Source organism: Hemiscyllium ocellatum, chromosome 32, assembly GCF_020745735.1.
Source record: "Hemiscyllium ocellatum isolate sHemOce1 chromosome 32, sHemOce1.pat.X.cur, whole genome shotgun sequence".
Taxonomy (NCBI): Eukaryota; Metazoa; Chordata; class Chondrichthyes; order Orectolobiformes; family Hemiscylliidae; genus Hemiscyllium; species Hemiscyllium ocellatum.
The window spans coordinates 8,580,981-8,608,361 of record NC_083432.1 but is presented as its reverse complement, the minus strand read 5'-3'; the positions used below and the strand labels follow the sequence as shown (position 1 = coordinate 8,608,361).

Sequence of the window (27,381 nt, the reverse complement as noted above, 5' to 3'; positions counted from 1 at the left end):
CTTTTTCACTCTACTTACCTTTAGAAACTTTTACAGTCAGTGCTTATATTCCCCACAAATTTACTCTCAGTTTGTTTTGCTCCTCTTAATCCATTCCATGTTCCTTTGTTGGCTTCCAAATTGTTCCCAATTCTCAGATCTATTGTTGTTCTTTACTAATGTCCATTTTGTTTTGCATAGAATACCATCTCTAACTTCACTCATGAGCCACAGTCTGGCCATTCCTCCGAGCACTCTTGCTTCAAAATAAGGACAAACAATTTTTGCACCTTACTCATTCTTCCAATGCTGGCCATTGCTAATCCACTATCATTACTTGAATATTTCCCAATCCATCATACCCAACTGTGCCTCAAACGGTATCCCTTTTTATAAAATAAAACTTATAGAGCACCTAAAGTATGGAAGCAGGTCATTTGGCCCACTCAGTCCACAACAAACATTTGAATAACATCCCAGCTCAAACTTCCTATTCTACTCCTGTAACCCTGCATATCCCATGGCTAATCCACCAAGGCTGTACATTCTTGGGCAATGGACAATTTAGTATGTTCAATCCACCTAACCTGCACATCTTTGGGCTGTGGGGGAAAACTGAAGCAGCCAAAGGAAATCCATGTAGACAGTCACCAGAGGCTTCCCCTAACTTAAGATTCAAAACCTTAGTCTCTGAATAAACTACTTCAACTCTCCATTTTTATGAAGATGTGGGTGTGCTGTATCTTTAAAAGAGTTAAAAGCTAGCAGTGACAGCACCAAGTGTTCTTAATAATGTAAACATGTGGCCCAGTTACTGGGGTAGCTAGAGTAGTTTGCTGTCTGGAGACAACAGCAGATTTGAATTAAGTCAGTTTTAATATACCTCAAAACAAATATCAAACTCCAATACCGTTTGCATTGTCAATATAATCAATCAATCAATCTTAAAAGCCAATGAGACAGTCCCATGCTTTGGGGGGGGTAATAAGCCTGGGGAAAATTGAACTGTTGAGGGGAGAACTGCCAACACAACACCATCTGCACACTGTCCAGAAAGTTAGCTCTCTTAAAAGGTAACTTCAACAGTAATCTGTAAAGCAGAATCCCCAAGAAGATAATGATGATAGAAATACAGAGAAAACTGAAAGCTGCTTGGTTTTGAGAGAAGAAGTTTTGTTTTGTAAATCTTAATCAGGACATTTATCTGACTAATATTATAGAAGGGAAGATAAAAGGTAGGTTAGAGGAAGGAGTTGTAAATAGTTGTTAGTTAATTATCTCTTAAAGTATAACAGAGAGTAAAGTTGTTATTTTTTATTTTAACTAGTTATTAGCCTATCAAATTTTCACAGATGACTACATGGGATGAATCTTTTGTGTTGCTGCTTTAAATTAAGGAGGAGTGTTTACCCTGTTCGTAACATGATAGAATTCCATATTAAGATGGTGTTATGTTCATTCATTCCCCTAAGACAACTACTAATTCTTCCTTTCTCCTTGTGAAATATTGAGTCTAAGAAGGCCTATTTCAGAGTTGGTTCTTCAATATATTGTTCAAGAATACCATTCCAGAAACAGTCTAGGAATTTCTGCTCTATGGGATTGTGACCGATTTGCCTAATATATAAGCAGATTAAAGCCGCCCACAACTACACATGTCCCTTTACTGCATTCATCTCCGATTTCCTGTTTAATGTTATTTCCAACATCACAACTCCCAATGTTGTTTTTTTGAACTTCAGTATTTCGCAATTCTACCCACAGATTGTATTTTGTCTGTGCTCATATCTTTCCTCAAGATTGTGTCCATATCTTCTTTAACAAGTAATGCAACTCCAGTAATGTTTTCCTTTTGACTGTCCTTTCTAAATATTGAATACCTCTGGATGTGCAGTTCTCAACGGTTGTCATTCTGCAGCCAAGTCTCTGGAATCCCCACTACATCACACCAATTTACATCTGTGCAAGATTAATTCACACACTTTAACATTTGCATTTGAACACAAAGTGCATTTGAAATAATAACGTTTATCTTTTTAGCTTTCTTGTCACATTTTCACTATTCTATTTAATCTGTGGCATTGTTTGATTCTGGCCTTTGGTTCCTCTGCCGACCATTTCCCATATTTCCCTTCTGCCTTGATTTCTCTTCCTTGGACTCGTTGCATCGGTTCCCATTTCCCTGCCAACTTAGCCTAAACCATCTGCAAAATCTCCACCAAAAAATCCCCTAGGACATCAGTCCCAATTCTGCCCAGGCATAACCCATCCAATTTGAACTGATGCCACCTCCCCAGAACCTGCCCCAATGTCCAAGGAAGCTGAAACTCTCTTCCTTACAAAATCTCCTCAGCCATACATTTATCCAATATTCCCTGCTATTACAACTGACTAGGATATGGCGCTAGAACTAAGCCAGAAATCACAACTTTCAGGCCCTATTTTTGAATTTGCTTCCTAACTCCTTATATTCTGCTTTTAGGATCTTATCCCTTGACGCTTGCACCAGAGAGGTAACTTACCATGCTGGAGTTTCATTTATGGTCACAGAAGTGCCAATCTATTCCCTTGGATTACTACATTTCAATACATTTTGCTCCTCGCTCATGCAGGAGAGCAAACGGGGATGCCATACATTTGGCTTTTATTCCCTCGAGAGGGCATTCCCAATAGTATCCATCTGTTCTTCGGAGAACGGCCACAAGGGATCCCTCAGTTGCCTGCTAGTCCTCTTACTCTGCCCGGTGCTCACCCATGTCCTTTCTGCCTGTGGACTCTTAACCTGTGGTGTGACCACTTCTCTATCAGTGCTATCCACTATTGCCTCTGCTTTGCACATAGTCCACAGTATCCCCATCCAAAGTTCCAAGTCTGAAACCTGGGCTACCAAGACTTGCAGCTGGAGACCGTTCTTGCACACATTTTGGTCTTTGACACTGGATATGACCCCAGTTTCCCATGTAGAGCAGGAACAGCACAGCAAGGGGTTAAACTCTGCTGCCAAGAATTACGCTTTTAAATCCCTTCAATCTTTCGAAAGATGCTTAACATCAAAGAAGATCAATTTGTCTTGAGTACTTCTTTCCTGTTCTTTGACGCAGAAACAGTGTTTGAAAGCTTCTGATTTCAAATAAACCTATTGGATTATAAAATGATGTTCTCCGACCTCTTACTGTTCCTTGTTACGACAAAATACAGCTGTAGAAACTATAAACCACAAAAAGACCTTACAAATTATAAACAATAAAAACTGTAAATAATAATCTGACCACAGCTACTGTCTCCTCTGGAGCCCCTCTCCTGAAATAAGGTAAAACCACTCCCCCATTTTCCTGGAGCTATCACTCTCTGCTGCTTCTTCTCAACAAGCAGGACTCTCCTCTTAAACTGCTTCACTATGTCACCAACTGCAACAATCTTAGCACACTGCTGCATTTGAGAAGGTGGTATTGAATCGCCTTCTTGAAAATTGAAGACTATACATAGGTAGGCTGTTAGAGATGGAATTCTACGATTTTGACCCAATAACACTAAAGGAATCATGATGCATTCCAAATATTCAGGATGGTGAAATGCTTCAAGAAAAACCTGCAGGTGGTGTGGTGCTCTGATGTGTCTGTAGTTCTTGTCCTTCTCAACAGAAGTTGTTGAAGGTTTGGAAGATGTTGTCTCAGTACAAGGTACAATTGCACAAGGATGACATCAGATGGCTACTCAACTTGTCTACGAGATATCCTCCTCATTGTGGCGCTATGTGTTATCATGGAGAAGTTGGCAAGATCAGTGGGGCTGTTTTTGCTTTTGTCACTTCTGATGCGGAGGTTGACGCGAGATGGTTTTTCGGTTTTGTTTCTTTTATCAGACTTTGTAGGAGTTGTTAACTAACTGAATGGGCTACTTGGCCATTTCAGAGGGCACAAATTATAGGCCAGACTTCATTTCCTGTAAGGCATTAGTGAACCAGATGAGTTTTGCCTACAATTGACAATGGTTTCATGGTCATCATTTGATTCGAATCCAGTTTTTTTTTAAATTGATTTAAAATTGTATCATCTGCCTTATTGAGTATTAAACCTTGGTGCCCAGGAAGTTATCTAGGTATCTCGGATTAATGGTCTAGTGGTGTAATTACTAGACTATCACTTACCCAAAATTAAATTATTGTCTATTTGAAAATGAAGAGGTATTCGGACGAAATACAAAAGTTCAACATTATCAAAATCAGTTACTGAGTTACTAAGGCTTTCAGAAGTTTCAATACTTATTAACTAGGAAATTGTCTGACAGAAATAGCAAGATAGAATTGCAAATATGCTTTCTTTCAGAGTCAGTCCTTCAGCATAGAAGCAGGCCCTTTAATCCAAACTGGTCCATGCAGACCAAAATGTCCATCCATGCTAACCCCATCTCCCTGCACTTAGTCCGTATCCGTCTAATCTTTGCAATCCATGTATTTGGAGTAGTGCTGGAAAAGCACAGCAGTTCAGGCAGCATCCGAGGAGCAGTAAAATCGACATTTTGGGCAAAAGCCCTTCATCAGCACCACTACTCCAGAATCTGGTTTCCAGCATCTGCAGTCATTGTTTTTACCTAATCCATGTAATTGTCCAAATGACTTGTAAATATTGTTAAGATACCCGCCTCAATCATTTCCACTGGCAGCTCATTCCATATGCGTATCACCCTCTGTAAAAAAAACAAAACAGTTGTCCCTCAGGTTCCCATTTATTCTTTCCCTTCTAACCTTAAACTGATGCTCCCCTAGTCCTCAATTCCCCAACCCTTGGAAAAACACTGAGTGCATTCACCCCATCCATGCCTCTCATGATCTTATACACCTCTAAAGGTTTCCACCCCCCCACCCACCCCCGCCCCAGTCTCCTATGCTCGAAAGAACAAAAAACGTCTTAGCTTGCCCAACCTCTCCCTATAACTCAAATCCTTGAGACCTGGCAACTTGCTTGGAAATTTCTTGTGCAGCACTCTTTCCAGTTCAATAACATCCTACCTTGAACAACATGACCAAAACTGAACAAAACGTTGCAAGTCGAGAGTGTGGTGCTGGAAAAGCACAGGTCAGGCAGCATCCGAGGACAGGAGAATCAACGTTTCAGGCGTAAGCCCTTCATTAAGGATGAGGCTTGTGGGCCAAGGGGGCTGAGAGGTAAATGGGAGGGGGGTGGGGTTAGAAAGCTGAAAATGAGACAGGTAGATGAACACGGGGGAGAAGGTGAAAGATTGGAGAGGAGGGTGGAGCGGATAGATGGAAAAGGTGATGGATAGGTCAAGAGGGCCCTGCCAAGTTGGAGGCTTTGTACTGGGATAACGTGGAGGGAGACGGGGGGGGGGGGGAAGAGGGAGGATGGTGGAGAGAGTGAGGAAATTGGTGACATCCACATGGAACCCTGCAATCACACAGGATCACAAGGTGGAACAGGAGGCATTCTTCCTCCAGATGTCAGGTGGTTACGGTTTGGATATAGAGGCTGCCCAGGACCTGCATGTCCTTGGCAGTGTGGGAGGGAGAGTTGAAGTGCTCAGTCACAGGATGATGGGGTTGGTTGGTTGGTGTGGGTGTCCCAGAGATGTTCTTTGAGACGATCCGCAAGTTGGTATCCTGTCTCCCTTTACTGTCTCCCCCAACCCCGCCCTCCCTCCTATTTATCTCTCAGCCCACGGGCTCCTCAGCCTCATTCCTGATGAAGGGTTTATACCCAACATCGATTCTCCTGCCCCTCAGATGCCACCTGACCTGCTGTGCTTTTCCAGTATGCTCTCTACTGATCTCCAGCATATGCATTCCTCACTTTCTCCTCCATAATATTCCAAAGTGCAGCCTCAACAACGCCCTGTACAACTGCAACATAACTTCATACCTTCTATATTCAATGCCTTGACTGATGGAAGGCCAGTGTGCCAAAAGCCTTCTTGACTGCCTTGCTTACCTTTTGATACCTACACAGTGTGATGAAAGAAATGTCTGAACTGGTTAAATGAGAAAGCAGATACAAGTAGCCTGTGTTCAACAAATGCATGGATTGAGAATACAAGGCCAGGTAAACATGATTTGGTGCAAACAATTTGGATCAGGAAGAAGAAATATATTCAACTGGAGTTATTAAAATTGGAATTCACAAATATTCAGGTAGAAACAATATCAACATTCAAGATTACATTGGATAGGACTGCCAAAAGAGATGAAAAGCTTTATAACCTGAGGATTAATCCATCTGGCACTGCGTTGACCAAACTGGAACTTGTTCAAAGATGTGCAGGAAACAGGCAAGTAATGGGTACAGTGAGCTTTAGAACAGAGAAATGTACAACACAGCAACGGGCACCTCAACCCATGAAGGTGTCCCAAACATGAAACCAACTTAGTGGGCGGCACGGTGGCACAGTGGTTAGCACTGCTGCCTCACAGCACCTGAGACCCGGGTTCAATTCCCGACTCAGGCGACTGTGTGTGGAGTTTTCACGTTCTCCCTGTGTCTGCGTGGGTTTCCTCCGCGTGCTCCGGTTTCCTCCCACAGTCCAAAGATGTGCGGGTCAGGTTGCACTTCGGCGGGTCGGTGTGGACCTGTTTCCACACTGTAAGTAATCTTAAACTAATCCCTTCTGCCCAACCCTGGTCTGTATGCCTCCATTCCTTGCAATTCATGTGCTTATCGCAAAGTTGCTTAAACACCCCTATTGTATCTGCCTCAACCACTATGCCGGCAGCACATTCCAGATTCCTACCACATTGTGTCAAAAAAAAACTTGTCCCTCACACCTCCTTTGAACTCCGTCGTCACCACCACCCCCCCACCGCCTCACCCTAACTTAACTGGATCCAGGTGTTTTTTTGGCATCAGAGACCAAAACAGTTCATCCACCTCCTGCACTATGGAGATTTCTGAGCTTGCACCATATGAGGCATGACTAATTGTGTAATGTAAAGCTCTGCTACAGGTTCACATTTTTCCTCCAAGTTGAACTGGAATTGCTACTTCCGGCAGTTCCAAATGCACACATGTCGAGACAGCATGCACGCGCAAATAATGAATAACAGCATTTGAGTTCACTAAAGTTGTGCACACAAACCAAAACTGTGTAGTCTCCCTAAAAAGAAACAATACAAGGTTTGAATGATGAACACAACTGAAAACAAATTCTTGTCCCAGTTGCAATGTACATTTTATTTTTGGAGAGAGTTCAGAAAAGATTTACCAGGATGTTGCCAGGATTGGAAGGTTTGAGTTATAAGGAGAGGCTTGGACTTTTTTCACTAAAGGTAGGAGGTTGAGGGGAGGCCTTATAAAACTTTAGAAAATCATGAAGGGCATAGATAAGGTGAGTAACAAGGGTCTTTTCAAGGGACCATTCAAACCCTGGGGACAGATTTTAAGGGTGAGAAGAGAAAAAATTTAAAAGTGGCCTGAGAGCAACTCTTTGAACTGCCAGAGGATGTGGTAGATGCAGGTATAGATACGATATTTAAAAGATGTTTGGATTGGTATGTGATTGAAAAAGGTTAGAAGGATATGAACCAAGTGCAGGCAAGTGGGACTGGTTTAGTTTGGGAAACTTGGTTGATGTTGACAAGTTGGACCGGAGGGTCTGTTTCCTTGCTGTATGACAAGGACTCTGGACCAACTAAGCATCATGGAAATTAAATCAAGCAGTGAAATGGAGCAAATAAATGAAGAACCTAGACCAGAACATTTGAACTCAGCAAGGGATATCGAAATGCATATAGAATAAGTGCAAAGACTTGTCCATTGTGCCCTCAGTACCATTTCGGGATGCATTGATCATTTATCACGTCACCAAAGCCGAGGCAAGATCACACTATAACAGTAAACATCAATAGTTAGCTCCTTCTCTCCTACTAAGGATGGGAGCATTCAATGCAGCAAGTTCATTTAAGTGGCACTGTAAATTGTCAAGATGTCAGAAAAATAGCTTGTGATGCCTGTACAGATGTTTGGATTGGTATATGATTGAAAAGGTTAGAAGCAAATTGGTATTCTTCTGCGTGGTAGTTTTCATGTCATCTGCGTCATATCTTGTTCGATTAATTCTGAGGCAATTTGCCCCGATTCCACAAGGACATAAGCATAGGTCATTCAGCCCCTGCAACCTGCACAGCCATTTGAGATCATTGCTGCCCGAACCCAATTGTCAACAGCTCTTTCATGTCAATGCCCCAATAATTCAATACTCTAATGCCTCTTTAAATAACTAGTGATCTCAACTCTACTTCTCCCTGGTAGTGAAGGGAAGGCATCGAATGTCCTCAGGCAAGAAATTTCTTGACATCTCAGTTTCCTTATTCGATGACTATATTCTCCACTCATGGAAACCTCTTGTCTTGCCATTTCAATATCATCTTTCATTCATTTAAACTCGAATGATTAAAGTCTGAACCTGCTGAGCCGCCCTTGATAAGTCAACGACCTCCTTCCAGGATTCAATGAAGTGAATCTCTTTCGAACTGCCTCTAACGCCATTACATTATTTTAAAATACGGGATGAAATCTGTGCACTATGCCAGGTGCAGTCAGACTTTTGTTTACATCTCCAAACACTCAGCAATACAAAAAGGTGAAAAATCCATTTACCTTCTTAATTATTAGTTGGATCTGCACGCCCTCTTTCTTGGATCATAGGTAAGAAAGCCCAGATTTTTCTGTGATGTACTTTGGTGGAGTTCTCTCCTTGGAAATAATAGTTTGCTTGTTGATTTTTCCCACAAATGTGCAAGACCTTACACTTCTCTATATTAAACTTCATTTTGCCCACCAACTCAACTGCATAGATCCCCTTTCAGAATCCTTACATCCTTTACAAAACGTGCTTTCCCATTTAATCAAGAATCATCAAATTTGGATGTATTGCAAACTGCATATATAGATGCGAAATAACTGAGGACTGATTACGTCACCAATTGTATTTTTCCAACCTGAAAAACAGCAATTAATGTCAATTCTGTCTTGCGTGTTAATGAATGCTAACATATTATCTTGAATATCAGGAGCTTTCATCTGTGCAACCATTGTTATTTGGTATCTTTTGAATTGCTTTCTGGAAGTCCAAATACACCAAATCTACTCCATCCTTCATTAATTGCTTGTTACACCCACAAAGAAGTCTAGCAAAAAGGTGAAAATCTTCTCCCTCGCATCTATCTCCAGTTTCTCAGCTATTGCCCTTGAAACCCAACTCCACCTGCTTCAACTTTGCTCACGTTGAACTGACCACCATACAAATTCGCTAATAGCCATATAAGCAGCTCTCGCCTTGCTCTGGTACTGTCATAAATGACTTACGACTGTAGCCACAGCAGACAATCTTTCTTCATTCTTCTTGATCTGAGCTTTTATACTTGATCACAGAATCATACAGTTGGGTGAGAAGAGATTCAGTTGGTACCATATTAATTGGTGCCTCAGAATCATGTTCTTCCTGCTGCGTTGCCTCTGCCTTTAAAACTCTATTGCTACTGCTCCTCAGTGATATCACCCAAAGACAAAAGTCAGGTGCCATATGCACACCAGCAGTGAATTCTCTCACCATGACCCATCTTACATCCAGAACTGGACAGCCATAAATTACTACTGATTAGAAATTAGGAAAACCAAGTAGTTGGTTTCACCACAAATCCTGTTCCCTAGCTCCAGATTACTTTTCTCACTGAAGTACCCATAAAGCTGAATCAAACAAGTCTCAGACTTCATGCCAGATTTAACCCAAAAATCACACATCAACTCCATCAAGATTACCCACTACTTGAAAGAAGGAGGCAGCCCTCCAGGCAGATTTTAGAAACAAGGAAAGACTCCAAACAGGAACTCACTCAGTTTCTCCCAGTGACACACTGATGAATGGCTGAGCAGGTTGCAGGGGCTGAATGACCTATGCTTATGTCCTTGTGGGATCAGGGCAAATTGCCTCAGAATTAAATCGAACAAGATATGATGCAGATGACATGAAAACTACCACGAAGAATACCAATTTGCTGATTTGACTCTGTACAGGGATCACAAGCTATCATTCTGACATTTTGACAAGTAGTGCCATGTTGCGAGTTTTTACAATGCAGAGGTTGAACCCCTTTAATTCAAACTGAAATACCAAGAAAAGCTCGCCTCCTATTAAAAATGTCAGTGAGTGAAAGAAAACCAGAGTTCCATTATTCAAAGGAAAAAGAACCTATTTTCCTAACTCTAACAGTGAGCACTAATGAAAAACTACTAGCAAGTTTTTCCCCTTTTTCCTTAACTAATCACTATCTGACCCCAACTCTAAAATGCTGCTCTAATACCAATCACTAAACATTACATTAGCTTAATTTCTCAAACACCACATAGTCTCTTATGTAGTCTTTCTTCCAGTCTTGTGAAATCCGCTGCCTCCTTCCATCCTTCCAATTCTGCTGTCTTCTCCCTGGATTGTCTTCTTACTGAGAGTATTTTTAGCTATCAAATGCTTTGGTACCTTTTTAAGTAGATGACGCCTGGTTAGAAAATTCTTTTGAGAGCTTTGGATGGCAGTTGGCTCTGACTAGTTTTCAAAATGGCCTTCCTTTTGAAATCTCCAAGACACATACTCTCTCATTGGTCCGACGTTGTCAATACAATCAAAATCACATTCAATTGGTTTTTGGTATCCTGGGCATAATTTAAATTGATTGGTTAAATTCAAATTCAATTGCCTTAACATCAAAACACAAGTTGACGGTGACATGTTGTCAATTCTCAGCACTCTCTGCACCTGTCAGTGAGTCACAGATACATGTGCTGTCACAACCTCTCAGCTCAGAAAAGGCTCCTTTCTCAAAGTGACAGTACACTCTTTCAACTTTGAAACATCAAATATTTAAATTTAAGGCAGACTCAGCAGTCACTCAACCAGAGTCTAGCTAAGCTTAATGTACTTTAGTTTTATGAACTAAAAGGCAGTCAAGCTGAAGTTAACATCTTCCCCACAGACAATGAAACCAGTAGGCAAGCACTTTGGAGAAGCTTGAAAACACCCTTAATCTCCTACTATACTTTACACATTTGTGGTAATGTTCACATGTTAGAGATGGAACTTTGCCCACAATTAAATTAAAAACAACACATGCAGACAAAATAAACAAATTAGCTCATATTTCAAGAAGCTGTTATTGGCATAGAAGAGAAACTAATGATGCAGCATTGAACACAGGCCAAGGTGTCTCTCTGTTTGTCAAGAAGAAAAAGCATCTCGTGGAAATAGACATCATGACACAGAACCCAAAGGATAACTGCAATATTCACTGTTGTTGATGCCCAAATGACCAATTAAAGGTAATTGTGGATCCACCACTTTCTGAAGTAATAGGGACAGGCAATAGATGCTGGTCAACCAGAGATGCCCACTTCCCAAGAGTGAATAATTTTTAAAAACTATAATCTCATGCTAAACCTTAATGCCTCAAGGTCCAGTAAGGACTAAAACAGCATATCCTCACACCCGCCTTTATACTTAGCAATGTACCTTTATGACTGGCGCCACATGTGCCAGTGAAAGGACTTTAAATTTCTGGGATATTAGACCCAGTTCTGTAAAGATGAGGCTGCACACAGGGGATGTATTGGCGTCAGTCCAAATGAGATGCAAAATCCTCAGAAGGCAGCTTGCAAGCCAGGTGAGAAGGGGTTTAAAATAATTTGGCAGCAGGAAATGCTGAGGTAGCATTAGAAAGGAGCAATGAATTATCTGAAACAATACACTAGTACAGACTTTCTGGTCAAAGTCTGGTAAGGCTATGATGACTTTACCTTTACCAGAATAAGAACTGGCAAAGTATTAGCAAGCTCAGAGAAACATGATATTTGTAATGGAAAGAAGAAGTCATTCTTGAAACAGTTGAAGGTTTTTGGGCCAACGACACTATCCTGAGAAACTCCTATCGTGATGCCCTGAAGCTGAGATGACTGACCAAAAACCAGAACCTGCTTCCTCTGTGCTAGGTAGGATTCAAATCACTGAAGAATTTCCTACCCCCACCAATGATTTGGATTGGCTCCAAAATAAAACCAAGAACTGCAGATGCTATAAGTCTGATACAAATAAATAGTTTGAAAGATTCTGCAGTAGTTCTGACAAAAAATCACTGATGCCTAAACACGGACTCTGCTTTCTCTCAACAGATGCTGTCAGACCTGCCAAGTTTATCCAGCATTTTCTGAATTGTCCCATTGACTCCAGTTTCTTTTGAGGGCTCCTTGATGCCAGACTAGGTCAAATGCTGCTTTAATGTCACCTTCAGAGTTTAGCTTTTTTGTCCCATGTTTAGGCCAAGGATTCAAAGTGAACATGAGTGAGGAAACTGGAAGAGTTGTTTGATAGCACCGCTTGACTATCCCTTCCGTCACTTTGCTGTTGAGGTGGAGTAGACTTATGGGGTGACAAATAAGCGGAGTTGAATTTGTTCTGCTTTTTGTGCACAGGACACTACTAGGAAATTTTCTATATTGTGAAACAGATGTCCATTTTGGAGCTATACCAGAATAAAGCTCAGTTAGAGGTACAGCTAGAGCTGAAGCACAAGTCATCAATATTATTACCAGAATGTTGTCAGGATGCACAGTGTTTATCATATTAAGTGTCTTGAGTCATTTTTTGCTTTCACATGGATTGAATAAATTTCTTGAAGGAGACATCACACTATAGAGATAGCTCATCCACTTGGCACTTCTGAATGAAAATAGTTACAAGTACTTAAGCTTTATCTTTTGAATTGATGTTCTTGGCCACCCCATTCTTGAAGATGGGGATATTTGTGGAGCTTCCATCTCTGATTTGTTGTTTAATTGACATTCATGATGATAGAACTTAGGTCTGATCTGTTGCTCATGAGATCACATGCTGCTTTCACTGTTGGACATGATAGTCTCCTGTCCTCGTTTCAGTACATCCACACGTCACTTTTAGAAGTATCTAGTGCTGCTCCCAGCAAGCACTTCTGTGGTCTTCATTGAAGAAGGATTGATCCTTGACTACATCTTGTGGTTGAATGCAATTCTGTTGTTGATGGCCCACTATGTCTCATAGATGCCCACTTCTGAGTCATAAGATCTGTTCAAAGACTGTCTAATGGTGGGAGGGTATCACATAATGCAATGGAGGGTACCTTCAATGAGAAGTTGTGACTTGGCATCCACAAAAATTGTGTGGTCATCAGTCGAACTGTGTTAAGAATGGGCATATTTGCGATTATTAGATTGAGGAGGATAAGATCAAATAGATTTTGTTCTTCTTCTGCTTGTTTGCCTCATCATTTGCTGCAGACTAATCTAGTATCAATGTTGTTCAGGACTCAACCAGCTCAGTTAATAGTGCTACTGTTGAAGACAGACATGGAAAATCTCCAACCCATAGCTTTACTGGACAAATCAAAACAAAAAAGACTGGCTGATAAAACTGCATTCAGCCCTGCTGCTTTGTTAGAAGAAATGGTTTGAAAAGAGTGGAGGAAAATTCCCAAGAGGAACTGTCAGGCTCCTAAAGAAGTGCTGAGTAAATGAAGCAGTAAAAGGGGAATGATCGATATCAGGTCACCTATAAAGTGAATATCCATTAGACCATAAAGAAAAAAAGAAGGTGGAAATAAGGCTATTTAGCCCATCAAGTCCATTCCACCATTCAATCATGGCTCATGGACATTTCGACATCACTGACCTGCACTAGTGACATATCAGGCTGATTATACATAGTTCAGTAGAGATGCAGTCAAGGAAACAAGGGAAAGTGAGGACTGCAGATGTTGGGGATCAGAGTCAGAAAGTGTCGCTGCACAAGTATAGCAGGTTTGGCAACATCCGGGGAGTAGGAGAATCGATGTTTCAGGCATGACTTCTGCATCAGGAGTTTGGTGGGTGGATGGAGTGTGCTGAGAGATAAATAAGGTGGTGGGGGTGAAGTTGTTCAGCAGAGGAAATGATGGGGAGTTGTGCCAGTGTAACTGCAGAAGATGGACTGTTCCAGGTATCCGAAGAGACAGGCATAGCTGGGTCCCATGACTACCCCTTTGGTCTAATGAAGTGGAAGGATCTGAAGGTGAGGCCGAAGAGGGTGAGGAGTAATAAAGAGGATTGATGAGGGGAGAGCAGTAGACATGATCTATATGGCGTTCGACAAGGATCCCAATGGGAGACTGATTAGCAAGGTTAGATCTCATGGAATACAGGGAGAACTAGCCATTTGGATACAGAACTGGCTCAAAAGGTAGAAGACAGAGGGTGGTGGTGGAGGGTTGTTTTTCAGACTGGAGGCCTGTGACCAGTGGAGTGCCACAAGGATTGGTGTTGGGCCTTCTACTTTTTGTCATTTACATAAATAATTTGGATGAGAGCATAAGAGGTACAGTTAGTAAGTTTGCAGATGGCACCAAAATTGGAGGTGTAGTGGACAGTAAAGAGGGTTATCTCCGATTACAACTGAATCTTGATGAGATGGGCCAATGGACTAAGAAGTGGAGTTTAATTCAGATAAATGTGAGGTGCTGCATTTTGGGAAAGCAAGTCTTAGCAGGACTTATACACTTAATGATAAGGTCCTAGGGAGTGTTGCTGAACAAAGAGACCTTGGAGTGCAGGTTCATAGCTCCTTGAAAGTGGAGACACAGGTAGATAGGAAAATGAGGCGGTGGTTGGTATGCTTTCCTTTATTGGCCGGAGTATTGAGGACAGGAGTTGGGATGTCATGTCGCGGCTGTACAGGACATTGGTTAGGCCACTGTTGAAATATTGCGTGCAATTCTGGTCTCCTTCATATGGGAAAGTTGTTGTGAAACTTGAAAGGGTTGAGAAAAAATTTACAAGGATGTTGCCAGGGTTGGAGGATTTGGGCTATAGGGAGAGGTTGAACAGGCTGGGGGCTGGAGTGTCAGAAGCTCAAGGGTGACCTTATAGTAGTTTACAAAATTATGAGGGGCATGGATAGGTTAAATAGGCAAAGTCTTTTCCCTGGGGTCAGGGAGTCCAGAACAAGAGGGCATAGGTTTAGGATGAGAGAGGAAAGATATTAAAGCGACCTACGGGGCAACATTTTCACACGGAGGGTGATACGTGAATGGAATGAGCAGCCAGAAGAAGTGGTGGAGACTGGTACAACTGCAACATTTAAGAGGCATTTGGATGGGTATATGAATAGGAAAGGTTTGGAGGGGAAATGGCTGGGTGCTGGCAGGTGGGACTAGATTGGGTTGGGATATCTGGTCAGCATGGACGGGTTGGATCGAAGGGTCTGTTTCCATGAAGTGCATCTCGGTGACTCTGTGATCCGTTCCACCAATTGAAAGGAGTGTGTCTGTGAAGAGGTACTGATTGGGTCAGTGGGAGAGGAAGAAACAGAGGGCTTGGAGGACTTTGCCATGGTGGATTCACATGTACAGGGACTGGATGTCCATGGTGAAGATGAGGCATTGTAGGCTGGGGAAACAGGCTGTAGGACGTAGAGTGCGTGGCAGTGCCACGCATGTATGAGGGGAGTTCCTGGACCAAGGGGGACAGGACAGTGTCAAGCTATGAGGAGATAAGTTCAATCACTATCACCCCTGACCTGCGTTTACCTATCCCCTAGCCCGATTCCCACCCTCCTCCGACTTATCTCTTAGCCCCTTCACCCCCATCACCATCACCCCTCACACCCAATAACTCGATTCTCCTGCACCTAACCCAATGTAGAGATGACAACATTGAGAAAAAACAGAAATAGAAGATTGTTTGCTTGTGCAGGAAAATCTCTGCTGGATGTGGAAGGATCCTTGGGGCCTTGGACCGAGGGGAGAGCAGGTTTTACACCTCTTGCAGCGTAGAGGGAGAGTTACTGGGGCACGTGGACGTAACAAGGGAGTCGCGAGGGCAACGGTCTCTGCGCAACACTAAAAGGGGTGGAGACTGTTGGGGTCTGACTGAAGCTGGCAGAAATGGCAGAGGATAATACACTGTATCCAGAGATTGGGGAGTGGAAGATGTGGACTAGGGAGGTTCAATCCAATTTCTGGTTGGAAGGGTGGGATTCAAGATCGGAAATGTGGAAAGTGGAGATGACGAACTAGGGCAACTTGTTGACGAACTAGGGCAACTTGTTGACCACCTGAAAGGAGAAATTGCAGTCCTTGAATTAGGAAGCCATCTGGGATGTTCTGGAGTGGAAATGATTCTCCTGGGAGCAGATGTGGCGGAGGCATTTAGAGTAAGGGATAGCAGTTTTATAGGAGGACGACAGGAGGTGGTGTAGTCCAGTGTGAGATTTGGTAGGTTTGACGTAGATATCCATGTTCAATTGGTCGCCAGAAATGGAGAAGTCCGGAGAGGTGGGTGGGGGATGGGTGTCCATAATGATCCAGGTGTCCACTGCTCTCAAATGTGATATCCTTGACGTTGGGGAGGCAGGACACCAACTTGAGGAACATTTCAGAGAACATCTCTGGGACACAAACACCCAACAATCCCACAGCCCTGCGGCTGACCACTTCAACTCCCCCTCCTACTCCGCCAAGGACATACAAGTCCTAGGCCTCCTCCACTGCCAATTCCTAGCCACTCGACAACGAGAAGGAGAACCTCTCACCTCGAGTCTTGGGTACCTCCAACCACACAGAAATGCGTCGATTTCACCACTATCCTTATCTCCCCTAACCCAGATCCAACCCTCCAACTTGGCACTGTCCTTTTGAACTGTTCTACCTGTCAATCTTCCTTCCCACCTATCTGCTCCACACTCCCCTATCACTATCATTCCAAACCTTCATCTACCTATCGCATTCTTATCTACCTTCCTCCCAGCCCCAACCCCTGCTCCCCCATTTATCTCTCAGTCCCCCTTGGATACCACCCCCAACCCCCGACATTCCTGATGAAGAGCTTTTGCTCGACATGTCAACTCTCCTGCTCCTCGGATGCTGCCTGACCGGCTGTGCTTTTGATTAGATTACTTACGATTAGATTACTTAGTGTGGAAACAGGCCCTTTGGCCCAACAAGTCCACACCGACCCGCCGAAGTGCAACCCACCCATTCCCCTACATTTACCCCTTACCTAACACTACGGGCAATTTAGCATAGCCAATTCACCTGACCTGCACATCTTTGGACTGTGGGAGGAAACAGCAAAAAATAATGAAAACATGCATGAGACACTTGTGTCAAACTTATCAAAGGTCAACCAACAGAAAGTGAGGACTGCCGACGCTGGAGAGTCAGAGTCAGAGTCAGAGTCAAAAAGGGTGGCGCTGGAAAAGCACAGCAGTTCAGACAGCATCGTGGAGAGCCGACATTTCAGGCATAAGCCCTTCAACAAGAATGCGAATCAGGAATTCCTGATGAAGGGCTTATGCTCGAAATGTCGACTCTCCTACCCCTCAGATGTTGCTTGAACTGCTATGCTTTTTCACTCTAAGAACAACCACCTTGGCATTTCAATTATACCATGCAACCCGAACATGTGAAAGGGTGTTCAAAATCATGAAAAGTTGAGACAAAAAAGGGAGTTTGGGTAGAGTACAGAAGGTAAAGCAGCTAGGCATTAAACATGCAAATCTGACTGTGTCACATCTTTACGAACAAACATTGCACAACAGCTACATCAATAAAAAGATCAATAATACACCACATAACTTGAGATAATTTCAACTATTTCACCTGGTAAGCTCACTAACAAATGAACTTCTGCCAAGTTGTCATGAATGCATTGGAGGACCAAACAAAGAAAAAGTATTCCTGAAAATTGAATTCTTTTCTCCTTAGTTAAGGCACAGCAATTGCAAAAGTTTCAAATGGTGAAATCCGGAGTAGAAAGGTTCAATCAAGTGCAAAACATGGATGCAACTGAACTCACTATGGTATCTTGTGGTGTTTCCATTAATACAGTGTCCGGTTGTCGGTGTTGCATGCTGTGATTCAACACCATTGGCATACATAAACTTGGTTGATAGCTACTAAAATTTTGAAGAGATGTTAACTTAAACGTTTGATCAGGATCTGGCTTTTCACCTGAAAGGGAGACAGAGAAATTATTCAGCTGCTTCTTCTTCAGATTTTACTTAAAATGTTTGCTGTAAAAAAACGTAAAATATTAAGTCAGAAAATGTTTCAAGTGCTTACCTATTTCACACAAGGATTCAAAAGGGGACCAAAGAAAGGGATTTAGACTAAGGCTCTTTTGGTAACACTCCGATCCTTTGGCCATTCGATCCGTTTTACTGTTAAAAAAGAATTACCTATTAGGTGACACAACACAGGATGAGATTCAAAAAATTCAAAAGGAAACCTAACCTTAACATGGAATTATCAATCGAACAGTGATAACATCTCATGAACTCAGCCTTGGTTACAATTTGAAAAATCCCAAAAAATTATGTCCAAGAATTATTCTAACCAGTTTCCTTGTCCAAATGACCCTGATTAAGAGACAGTGTTGATCCAGAACCTGCACAGCAGACAACAATGCACTGAGGTCACATGAATCACTGGTGTATGACCAGGAACTGCATAAAAAAAAAGAAAGTTTTAGGGCAACTAAGGAAAATTAAAATTTCTCTCAAACAGTCATGAATTTGTGGAATTCACCACCCTAGAGTGCAGTGATGGTGGGAGATTGAGTAAATTTGAGCAAGAGATTGACAAATTTTAAATCAGTAGCACGTTTATGGATTATGGAGACCAGATTGGGAAGTGGAGTTGAGGTCAGGATGAGATCAGCCATGATCTATTCAAATTGTGGAGCAGGCTCAAGAGGCTGAACTGCCTATTCCTGCTCCTCATTTTTACGTTCTTAAGCAATCCAGGCAGATTTTCCACATCCTAATCAGCATGCCATGAGGTTGAGAACTCCAATCCAAAGAGGTCATTCTGGACACAACATGTTAACTTCATATCTCCACAGATGCAGCCAACCCATTGAGTTTTTCCATCATTTTGTTTTTAAATAGGGTTCCAAACCATCATAAGACTTGGCTTTTAATTCTGGTAACGCAGCTAACTGTGGCACTTGTCTGAATAATGCAGAAGAATCCATGAACTCATTATAATCAGTACAACTGATATAGTGCCACAAGTCAAGAAAAAGGTGAGGACTGTAGATGCTGGAGATCAGACTCAAAATAATGTGGTGCTGGAAAAGCACAGCCGGTCAGGCAGCATCCAAAGAACAGGAGTGCCGATGTTTTGGGGGTGGGGGTGGCTGGGGAGAAGGTAGATTAGATTCCCTATAGTATGGAAACAGGCCCTTTTGCCCAACAAGTCCACACTGACCCTCCAAAGAGTAACCCACCCAGACCCATTCCCCTACTTTGTATTTACCCCGACTTGGCAATTTAGCATGGCCAATTCATCAAACCTGCACATCTTTGGATTGTGGGAGGAAACCCACAAGGACACGGGAGAATGTGCAAACTCCACACAGTCACCAGAGGCTGGAATAGAACCCAGGTCCCTTGCATTGTGAGGCAGCAGTGCTAACCACTGAGCCGCCCCGTAGCTGGGAATAAGACAGGTAGATGAAAGTTGTGGGGGGGGGGGGGGCGCGCTGATGGTGATAGTACGGAGTGGACGGTGGGCCACGTAGGTGGGAAGGATGCTGGACAGGTAGGACAGTTCAAGAAGATGATGCTGAGTTGGAGGGGTGAATTTGGGATAAGGCGGGGGGGGGGGAGAGATGAGGAAACCGGTGATATCAACATTGATTCCGTGTGGAGGGTCCCAAGGCAGAAGATGAGGTGTTCTTCCACCATGCTTTGGGTGGCTAAAATCTGGTGGTGGAGGCAGCCAAGACTTGCATGTCCTTGGCCGAGTGAGAAGGGGACTTGAGTGTTCGAACGTTTAGTGAGTGTCCCCCAGAGATGTTCTCTGAAATGGTTCACAAGTTGGCGTCCTGTCTCCCCAAGGTACAGGAGCCCACATTGGAAGCAACAGACACAGTAGATCACGTATGTGGAGTTGCAAGAAAATCTGTCAGACGTGGAAAGATTCATTGGGACTTGGGATGAGGCGCAGGTTTTACACTTCTTCTGGCGGCGAGGGAAGGTGCCAGGAGTGAAGGTTGGGCCGAGTTGATGGCGAGTGGCATGAACCTAACAAGGGAGTTGCGAAGGGAATGGCTCTGCGGAACGCAAATGGGATGGGGATGCAAATATCTCTCTGGTGGTGGGATCTGCTTATCAGTGACAGAAATGGTGGAGGATGAAGTGTTGCATTTGGACATTAATGGGGTGGAAATTGAGGACACCAGGTGGGTTTTGTCCTTGTTGGGATCGGAGGGGTTGGGTTCCAGGACGAAGGTGCAGGAAGTGGAAGGGATATACTGGAGGGCATTGTTGACCACGTGATGGGGAGGAATTGCAGTCCTTGAAGGAGGAGACCATCTGGGACGTTCAAGGAACGATTTGGTTCTCCTGGCAACAGATAGAGGAATTGCGAATTACGCAAAGCGTTTTTACAGGAGGTGGGGTGGAGGTGACAGCTGAGACAGTTGGTGGTTTGAAGTCAATATCCATGTTGAGTCAGTTGCTGAAAATGGAGATGGAGAAGTCCAGGAAGGTGTCCAAAATGGTCTAGGTGAACTGGAGGTCAGGGTGGAAGGTGCTTGCCAAGTTAAGGAATTGTTCAACCTCATGGGTGCACAACGTAGTGCCAATACAATTGTCAATCTAGCAAAGGAAAAGGTGAGGAATTGTGATTGGCTGAATTGGTCATCACCCTCAACAATTCCTCCATCGCGTCCGCCCACTTCCTCCAGACCAAAGGGGTAGGTATGGGCACCCACATGGGCCCCAGCTACACCTGCCTCTTGGTCAGGTACATGGATCAGTTCATCTTCCGCAGCTATACCGGCATAATTCCTCGACCTATAACATTCCCAGCTACCATCCCCTCAATTTCCACACTTGAGAGTTTTAATGCTGACATTTGAACAGTTACTTGGATCAGTGATTATATTTCTGTAAAAGAAAATCTTGTAACTTGATAAGCAACTGAACAAAACGTTCAGTCAAAAGACAAGGACTGAAATTTAAAGCAACTGTAAATATTGCAGTTAACTCGTACATGAAAAAGAATATTGAATACCATCAGGAATTCTGTACAAGGAAGGAACGGAAAATTTTGAAATGGAAATGGAATGTCGACAACCAGGATGTGCATGATTTGTTCACCACCATCAGGCTGCAGACATGTACCCAAGGTCCCACATCTGCTACAGGCAGGGAATGCAGAGGTGCCCATCAAGGAGAAAGGGGAAATCAGCAGCTGCTGGAAGGAGCACTTGAAAGATCTGCTAAACAGAAAGCTTTTAATGTCAGTGTCCTCAACTCCATCTTGCCAACCATTGAGGATCAACCTCAACCTAGAATAAGGCAGAAAAGGCTATTCAATAAATGAAGAATGAGGCATCAAAAGCAGGTGACATCCTCATCATAGCATTAAAATAAGGTTGAGACACTATCCAAACACATGAACTCATTTCCTAATCAGGGAGAGGAGATCGCAGAGATGCCACAGTTGGGACCATCTTCAAGAAAGTGACAGGTCTTCAATGCTGCCAACCATGAACGATTAGGATGCATCCTTCTGGGCAACAAAAGAACCCCCAGAAGTATTTCTCCACCCTCTGCCTGCTCCATAATGACAAGAAAGCTGTTCTTTGAAGCAAAAGATCCAGAATGGAAAAAAAAAGATTTAAATGGCCAACACCTATCTTCTATTATTCTATTCTGAAGTCAAAATTCTCCACAGCCTGCATGTCAGATTGATAATTCAGGATGAAAATCCTGCAGTCACATGACAAGAGTGACACAGAAATCTAAAAGTTCACTGGCTGAAGTATTCAATGATTGGAAGGCTACCCATGGAGTCAGAGAGGCAGCAGCACCTGTGAGGAAGTGGTGCAGAGCTGGATAACAAATTATGGCAAAGGCCGGAGGCCAACATTACTTACCTCAAGATGGAGACACAGCAAGGCCTGCGAGAAAGCAACACAGAGCAGGTATGTATATAAATCATGGCTGAGGCTTAAGGCCTACATCATTTAGCTTGGGAGCAGGTGAGGTGGCAGCACCTGCGAGGGCACAATTATCGCTAAGTTTGAAACGGAGTGAGAAAAAGAATGACAACACAGGAAAACTGCAAGTTTATTGGTTAGTAAGAAACTGCTGATGGGGATTGTCGACAGATTGCTGTAAATGAGAAAAGCTAGATAATATTTTTCAACAAGTAGTGTACTTGGACTCAACCAATAAAACTAGGGCCAACATAATAAAGGTAACAAAAATGACATAAAGAAAATAAAGTTAAGACTTAAAATATGGTTTCCAAAGATGGGAGGGAAAGACTTGGCATTGCTGCAGGACTGTTGGGAGTAAAACAAAGTTCCTGAAGTCAGAGAGATCTACGGTACAAAAATTTTGGCTTTGGTACATTGCATCTGCGCCCATCAAAAACAACCAACCATTCTCACCCAAGTATCCCTTGCACAGTTAATATTCTTTAAATGGAGCAACAAACAAGCTTTATTAAAAGGAAGAGTCATGGCAGTAAAACTTGCACTTGTGACATGATTCACCTGTGCTATGAGAGTCACGAGTAATGACAGTGCCCGTGACCACCATCTGCGCAGCAAAGTCCAGCTGCAGCTACTGTCTAACCATATTTCACATTGATTAACGGTGGACTCAATGTGGAGCATCTGTAATGCTGAGATTGTTGCAGACAACACATTCAATTAAGTGGTCACAGCACACTGAAGTTTGAAAAGACAAAGGGGATGAGTGACCACCAGAAAGGGTACAGCACAGTATAGGAGTGCCCAATAGCTGTCCCACTTTGGACACGGTTGGGGGAGATGACATCTCAGGAGGTAGCAGTGGAAACCAAGTTCATGGCACTCTGGGTTGTTCTGGTGCACAAAGGAATAATAAGACTAGCATTGTTAAAGTACAGATTTGAGACAGCCCAGGGAATCCCTTGTGGACTCAGACCTGTAAAGTCTTTCTCTTGGTTCATCCCAGAGATCGTACTCTTTGGAAGTCTGGAATCAAAACCTCTTACCGACAGTTTAGTTTAATTTTAGTCATTCCCTTTATTCACTAATAGCATCACTGTTACAACATAATACTGATACCTATAGGTTAAACTAACTAGGTTCTAATAACCTAAGAGAGTAGGGTACCAGCTCTTCCAAGTGCCCCAGCAGGCTACTTCGATGTACTGTTGCAAAGTGGCTTCCTTTATACAAAGTTGTAAAAACATTGCATGTCCTTAATTAGACATATAACAGTGAAAAACAATAATTTGTAAGGAAGAAAAGTTAATTGACAGGTCTGTGTACACTTGACGAATCACTCCAACAGGCCCCAAACCATCAATCAGGTGGGAAAAAAAATACCCAGCTGAGTTAGGCGCCTGCTAGGGAGATAAATCCCTATCATAAAGAGGTACCAGTCTGTGCTAATTGGAGAATTCATAAGGTAACCTTGCACAGCTCACATGTCAGATAAAACTGTTTTACAAAATAGCTTCTCAGCAAGGAGAGTAAATTTTTGATCATAAAATGGCTTCCTGACACTGTGCCGGAATCTCTTCAATGTTAGGCTTTAAATAGTTTCTAAACTCGGAGCAGACTCCTGCTTTTGAAGCACTGAACCCTTCTGTACCTGAGGCTGAGATATTACCATAAGGTTGCACTTAAACTGACTCATTAGTGTTTGAATTAACATGCTTTCTTTTCAAAGTTGTGATTCAAATTCAAATATGACATAAGATCTGATTTGGAAGAATGGACAGGGGTATAGTCTGTTAGTTCTGTAGAGTGGTCTGCAAGAACAGCAACTAAATTAAGGCTTCATCAATATTACCTTTTACACAGTTTGTATTTACCAACCAGTAATGGCTACTCAAAATCATCATAAAGTCCCAGAATGCAATTAAATTCAATCCATAGCAGATAAGCACGAAGAGTTAATTTTCTACTGGCTCCAAGAGCCTCAGCATTTAAACAGTCTCTCTCTCTCCAGTGACTTTTTGAACTCTCAAGTCAGGGTTTTGTAACAGCAAAGGTTTTTATTTCCCCTCTGTGTCTGCCCCGCTTGCAAGGGGTAATAAGAATCCATTATAATTAGCAGCATCTGACCAAGGTTTTGATGGCACAATTTTGTTTCAGGGTCAGAATCAAACACTGCCATTAATTTCACAAGGGAACGGCTGTGAATGCTATTATTTGTGTCCAGTTCACACAGATTCACCGATGCGAAGGCAAATGTTCCTAATTGCCTTACAGCATCCTGTTATCACTTGGTGAGCCCAGATGCCCCCATCTTCTGCATTCCTTGAGATTCCCCTCCACCCCCGCACCCCATTTTTTTCCTGAGCCTTCCTGCCGGTCTATTTTCGAGTGCAGTAAATGTGTTCTATAATTCAGAATTACATTTTAGTCTTAATGGTTAAAGACAAGTTTTAAGGCTATAGACTTTCTCAGCATGGCTGTTATGATAGAGAACAGACAATTAATGTGGCCACTAAAGAGAATCCAAGATGACACGTTGCCTCTGGTGTCAAGATCAGGGACGTCTCAATGGCTACAGGGCATTCTGGAGGGGGGTGAAAAAAGGTGAAGAACCACTGGTGGTTTCAGTACCAAGAGAGGAATATGCATAGTATAGGCAGTTAGCGTGTAAAACAACACATTGGACCACAAAAGACAGTAATGTCATGACTACTGCCAGCACCAGATGCCCAGAATGAAAATTAGGATGGAGAAATAGTATAGCCTTTGGGGAGGAATGGTGCGGCATGCGTTAGCATGCTTATGCAAGTTTAATAGTAGAAAGGAAATGGATTAAATTTAAAGAACAAGTGCATGAATTACCATTGCTATCTGGCAAAAAACAAGAGGCTCAAAAATGACTTACAAAAGTAGTTAGGTACAGTTTAGATCCAAGGAAGAGACATACAAAATTGCCAAAGCAGCTGCAAGCTTGAGGAATGGCGACATTTTAGAATTCAGCAGAAGTGACCACAACAGTTTGATCAAGATGGGGGAGAATAGAATATCAGAGTAAAACTGCAGTAAACAGAAAATGACTTGAAAAACTTTTATAAAATGTTAAGAGAGAGATTAGTCTTGAGAAATGCAGGGCACAGTCAGAAGCCAAGGAAATTATAATATGGATCAACCTGGTAGCAGAAGAACTGAACAAAGTACCATAAGTCCGTACCGCAAAATGGTGCTGGGGAAATTCACATGGTTAAAGCTGGAAAATGACGAGGAACTGATCACTGACACCCTAGGATACAAAAGAAAGCGACCCTTGAAATATATTATGCATTGGTAGCGACCTTGATGATGATGATTACTTACAGTGTGGAAACAAGCCCTTAGGCCCAACAAGTCCACACCGACCCTCTGAAGAGCAACTCACCCAGACCCATTCCCCTACATTGACCTCTTCACCTAACACTATGGGCAATTTAGCATGGCCAATTCACCTAACCGGCATATTTTTGGACTGTGGTAAGAAATCGGAGCACCCGGAGGAAACCCATGCAGACACGGGGAGAATGTGCAAACTCCACACAGACAATTGCCTGAAGCGGGAATTGAACCCGGGTCTCTGGCAGCTGTGCTAACCACTGTGCCACCGTGCGACCTTTCAACATTCTCCAGACCCTGAAAATGTCCATACAGATTGGAGTGTGGCAAATTTTCTGAAAAGGGAAGGACAGAAAACATAGGATTGGATTCAGGTCAGTTAGTCTGGTGGGGAAAATTATAAAGAAAGTGATAACAGAACATTTGAAAAGTTGTAGTGGGATTGGACAAAGCCAGCACCAGTTTAAATGAAATGCTCAACAATCTATTGGAGATTTAGGAGGATGGAACTAGAAGAATAGATAAGGGAGAACCAGTTGTTGTGGTGTAGTTGGATTTTGAGAAGGCTGATGATACATTTTCTAAAAGGATAGTATCCAAATTTAAAGCATATAGGATGGGGGTAATATATTGGCATAGATTGAAAATTTGTTAACATGCAGAAAACTGTGCGGGAATAAAGGCAGTTAATTGTGGGGAATTGCAAGGATCAGTGCTTAGGACCCAATTATTCATGAATTATGTAAATGATCTACATTGAACATGTCCAAGTTTGCTGACAACCAATATTGGACAGGAGTAACAATTGTTAGAGAATGCAAAAATGCTTCAAAATGATTTAGACTGGTTGAGAATGTGAGAAAACATCAAACAAATGAAGAACACTGTGGCTTAATGTGAAGTGATACTCTTCTTTTACTTTTTCATACCGAAGTTTATCATTTAAGGTGATGATGATACACTGGAAAATAGGATGTAGAAAAGGGATCTAGTATCCTTGTACACCAATGAAAGTAAAGAGGCAGATGCAACAAGCAATTAGGAAGGCAAATGGAAATTGCCTTCATTACAAATCAATTTGGAGTTCAGAAGTAAGAGATTTATTACTGCAATTACACAGGATTTGGGTGAGACCACACTTATTGTACTGCATTGGTCTCTCTATCGATGGAAGGAGATATTTGCCATCAAGGCAGTGCAGCAGAGGTACATTGGGCTGACACCTGGGATAAAGTGAGGACTGCAGATGCTGGAGATCAGAGCTGAAAAATGTGTTGTTGGAAAAGTGCAGCAGATCAGGCAGCATCCAAGGAGCAGGAGAATCAAGGGCTTATGCCCTAAACGTCGATTCTCCTGCTCCTTGGATGCTGCCTGAGCTGCTGCGCTTTTCCAGCAACACATTTTTCAGCTCTGATACCTGGGATGACAGAACTGCTCTATGAGGAAGCATTGGTTCAACTGAGGTGTTCACTTGAATTTGGAAGGATGCTTAGGTACTGTTTCCCACCCATCTTCCTCCTCTTCTAACCAAAAAAAGTTCTGTTTGCCAGGTTGGTACAGGAACTAGTTTTTTTTCTTTATTTTTCAATAGTATCTTCAGGAATTTAGGGCAGTTGAATGTTTGTCCTGCAGAATGAGAGGGGTATGTCCCTGCTGAATTAATCTGGAGGAAGTGCACACAACTCCAGCTCATCAAAAACCACATTAGGGAACTGGAGCAGGAGCTGGATGAACTTCGGATCATTCGGGAGGCAGAAGGGATTATTGAATGGAGTTACAGGGAGGTAGTCACATCTCGGGTATCTGAAAAGGCAGATGGGTTACAGTTAGGGGACGGAAAGGAAACCAGCAGACAGTGCAGGAATCCCCTATGGTCGTTCCCCTCAATAGCATGTATACTGTTGGGGGGGTCAACTTAGTGGGGTAAGCCATGGAGTACAGTTCTCTGGCACAGTCGGTCCCTTTGCTCAAAAGGGAAGGGAGAAAGAGGAGCAGACCAGTCACTTCAGTTAGGGGAAGGAGA

At 42.8% G+C, this 27,381-nt stretch overlaps 1 protein-coding gene across 2 annotated transcripts in view; it reads right to left on the bottom strand.

Annotated features, from left to right (window-relative positions):
• cdc27 (cell division cycle 27) overlaps positions 1-27,381 on the bottom strand; it is a 159,082-nt gene that overhangs the window by 66,381 nt on the left and 65,320 nt on the right. For both annotated transcript variants that reach the window (XM_060848636.1, XM_060848637.1), the window contains exons 5-6: positions 18,101-18,198; positions 17,835-17,989 (exon numbers count right to left, since the gene is read on the bottom strand). In XM_060848636.1, the coding sequence (XP_060704619.1) occupies positions 17,835-17,989; positions 18,101-18,198 (253 nt within the window). The remainder of the gene's footprint in view (positions 1-17,834; positions 17,990-18,100; positions 18,199-27,381) is intronic.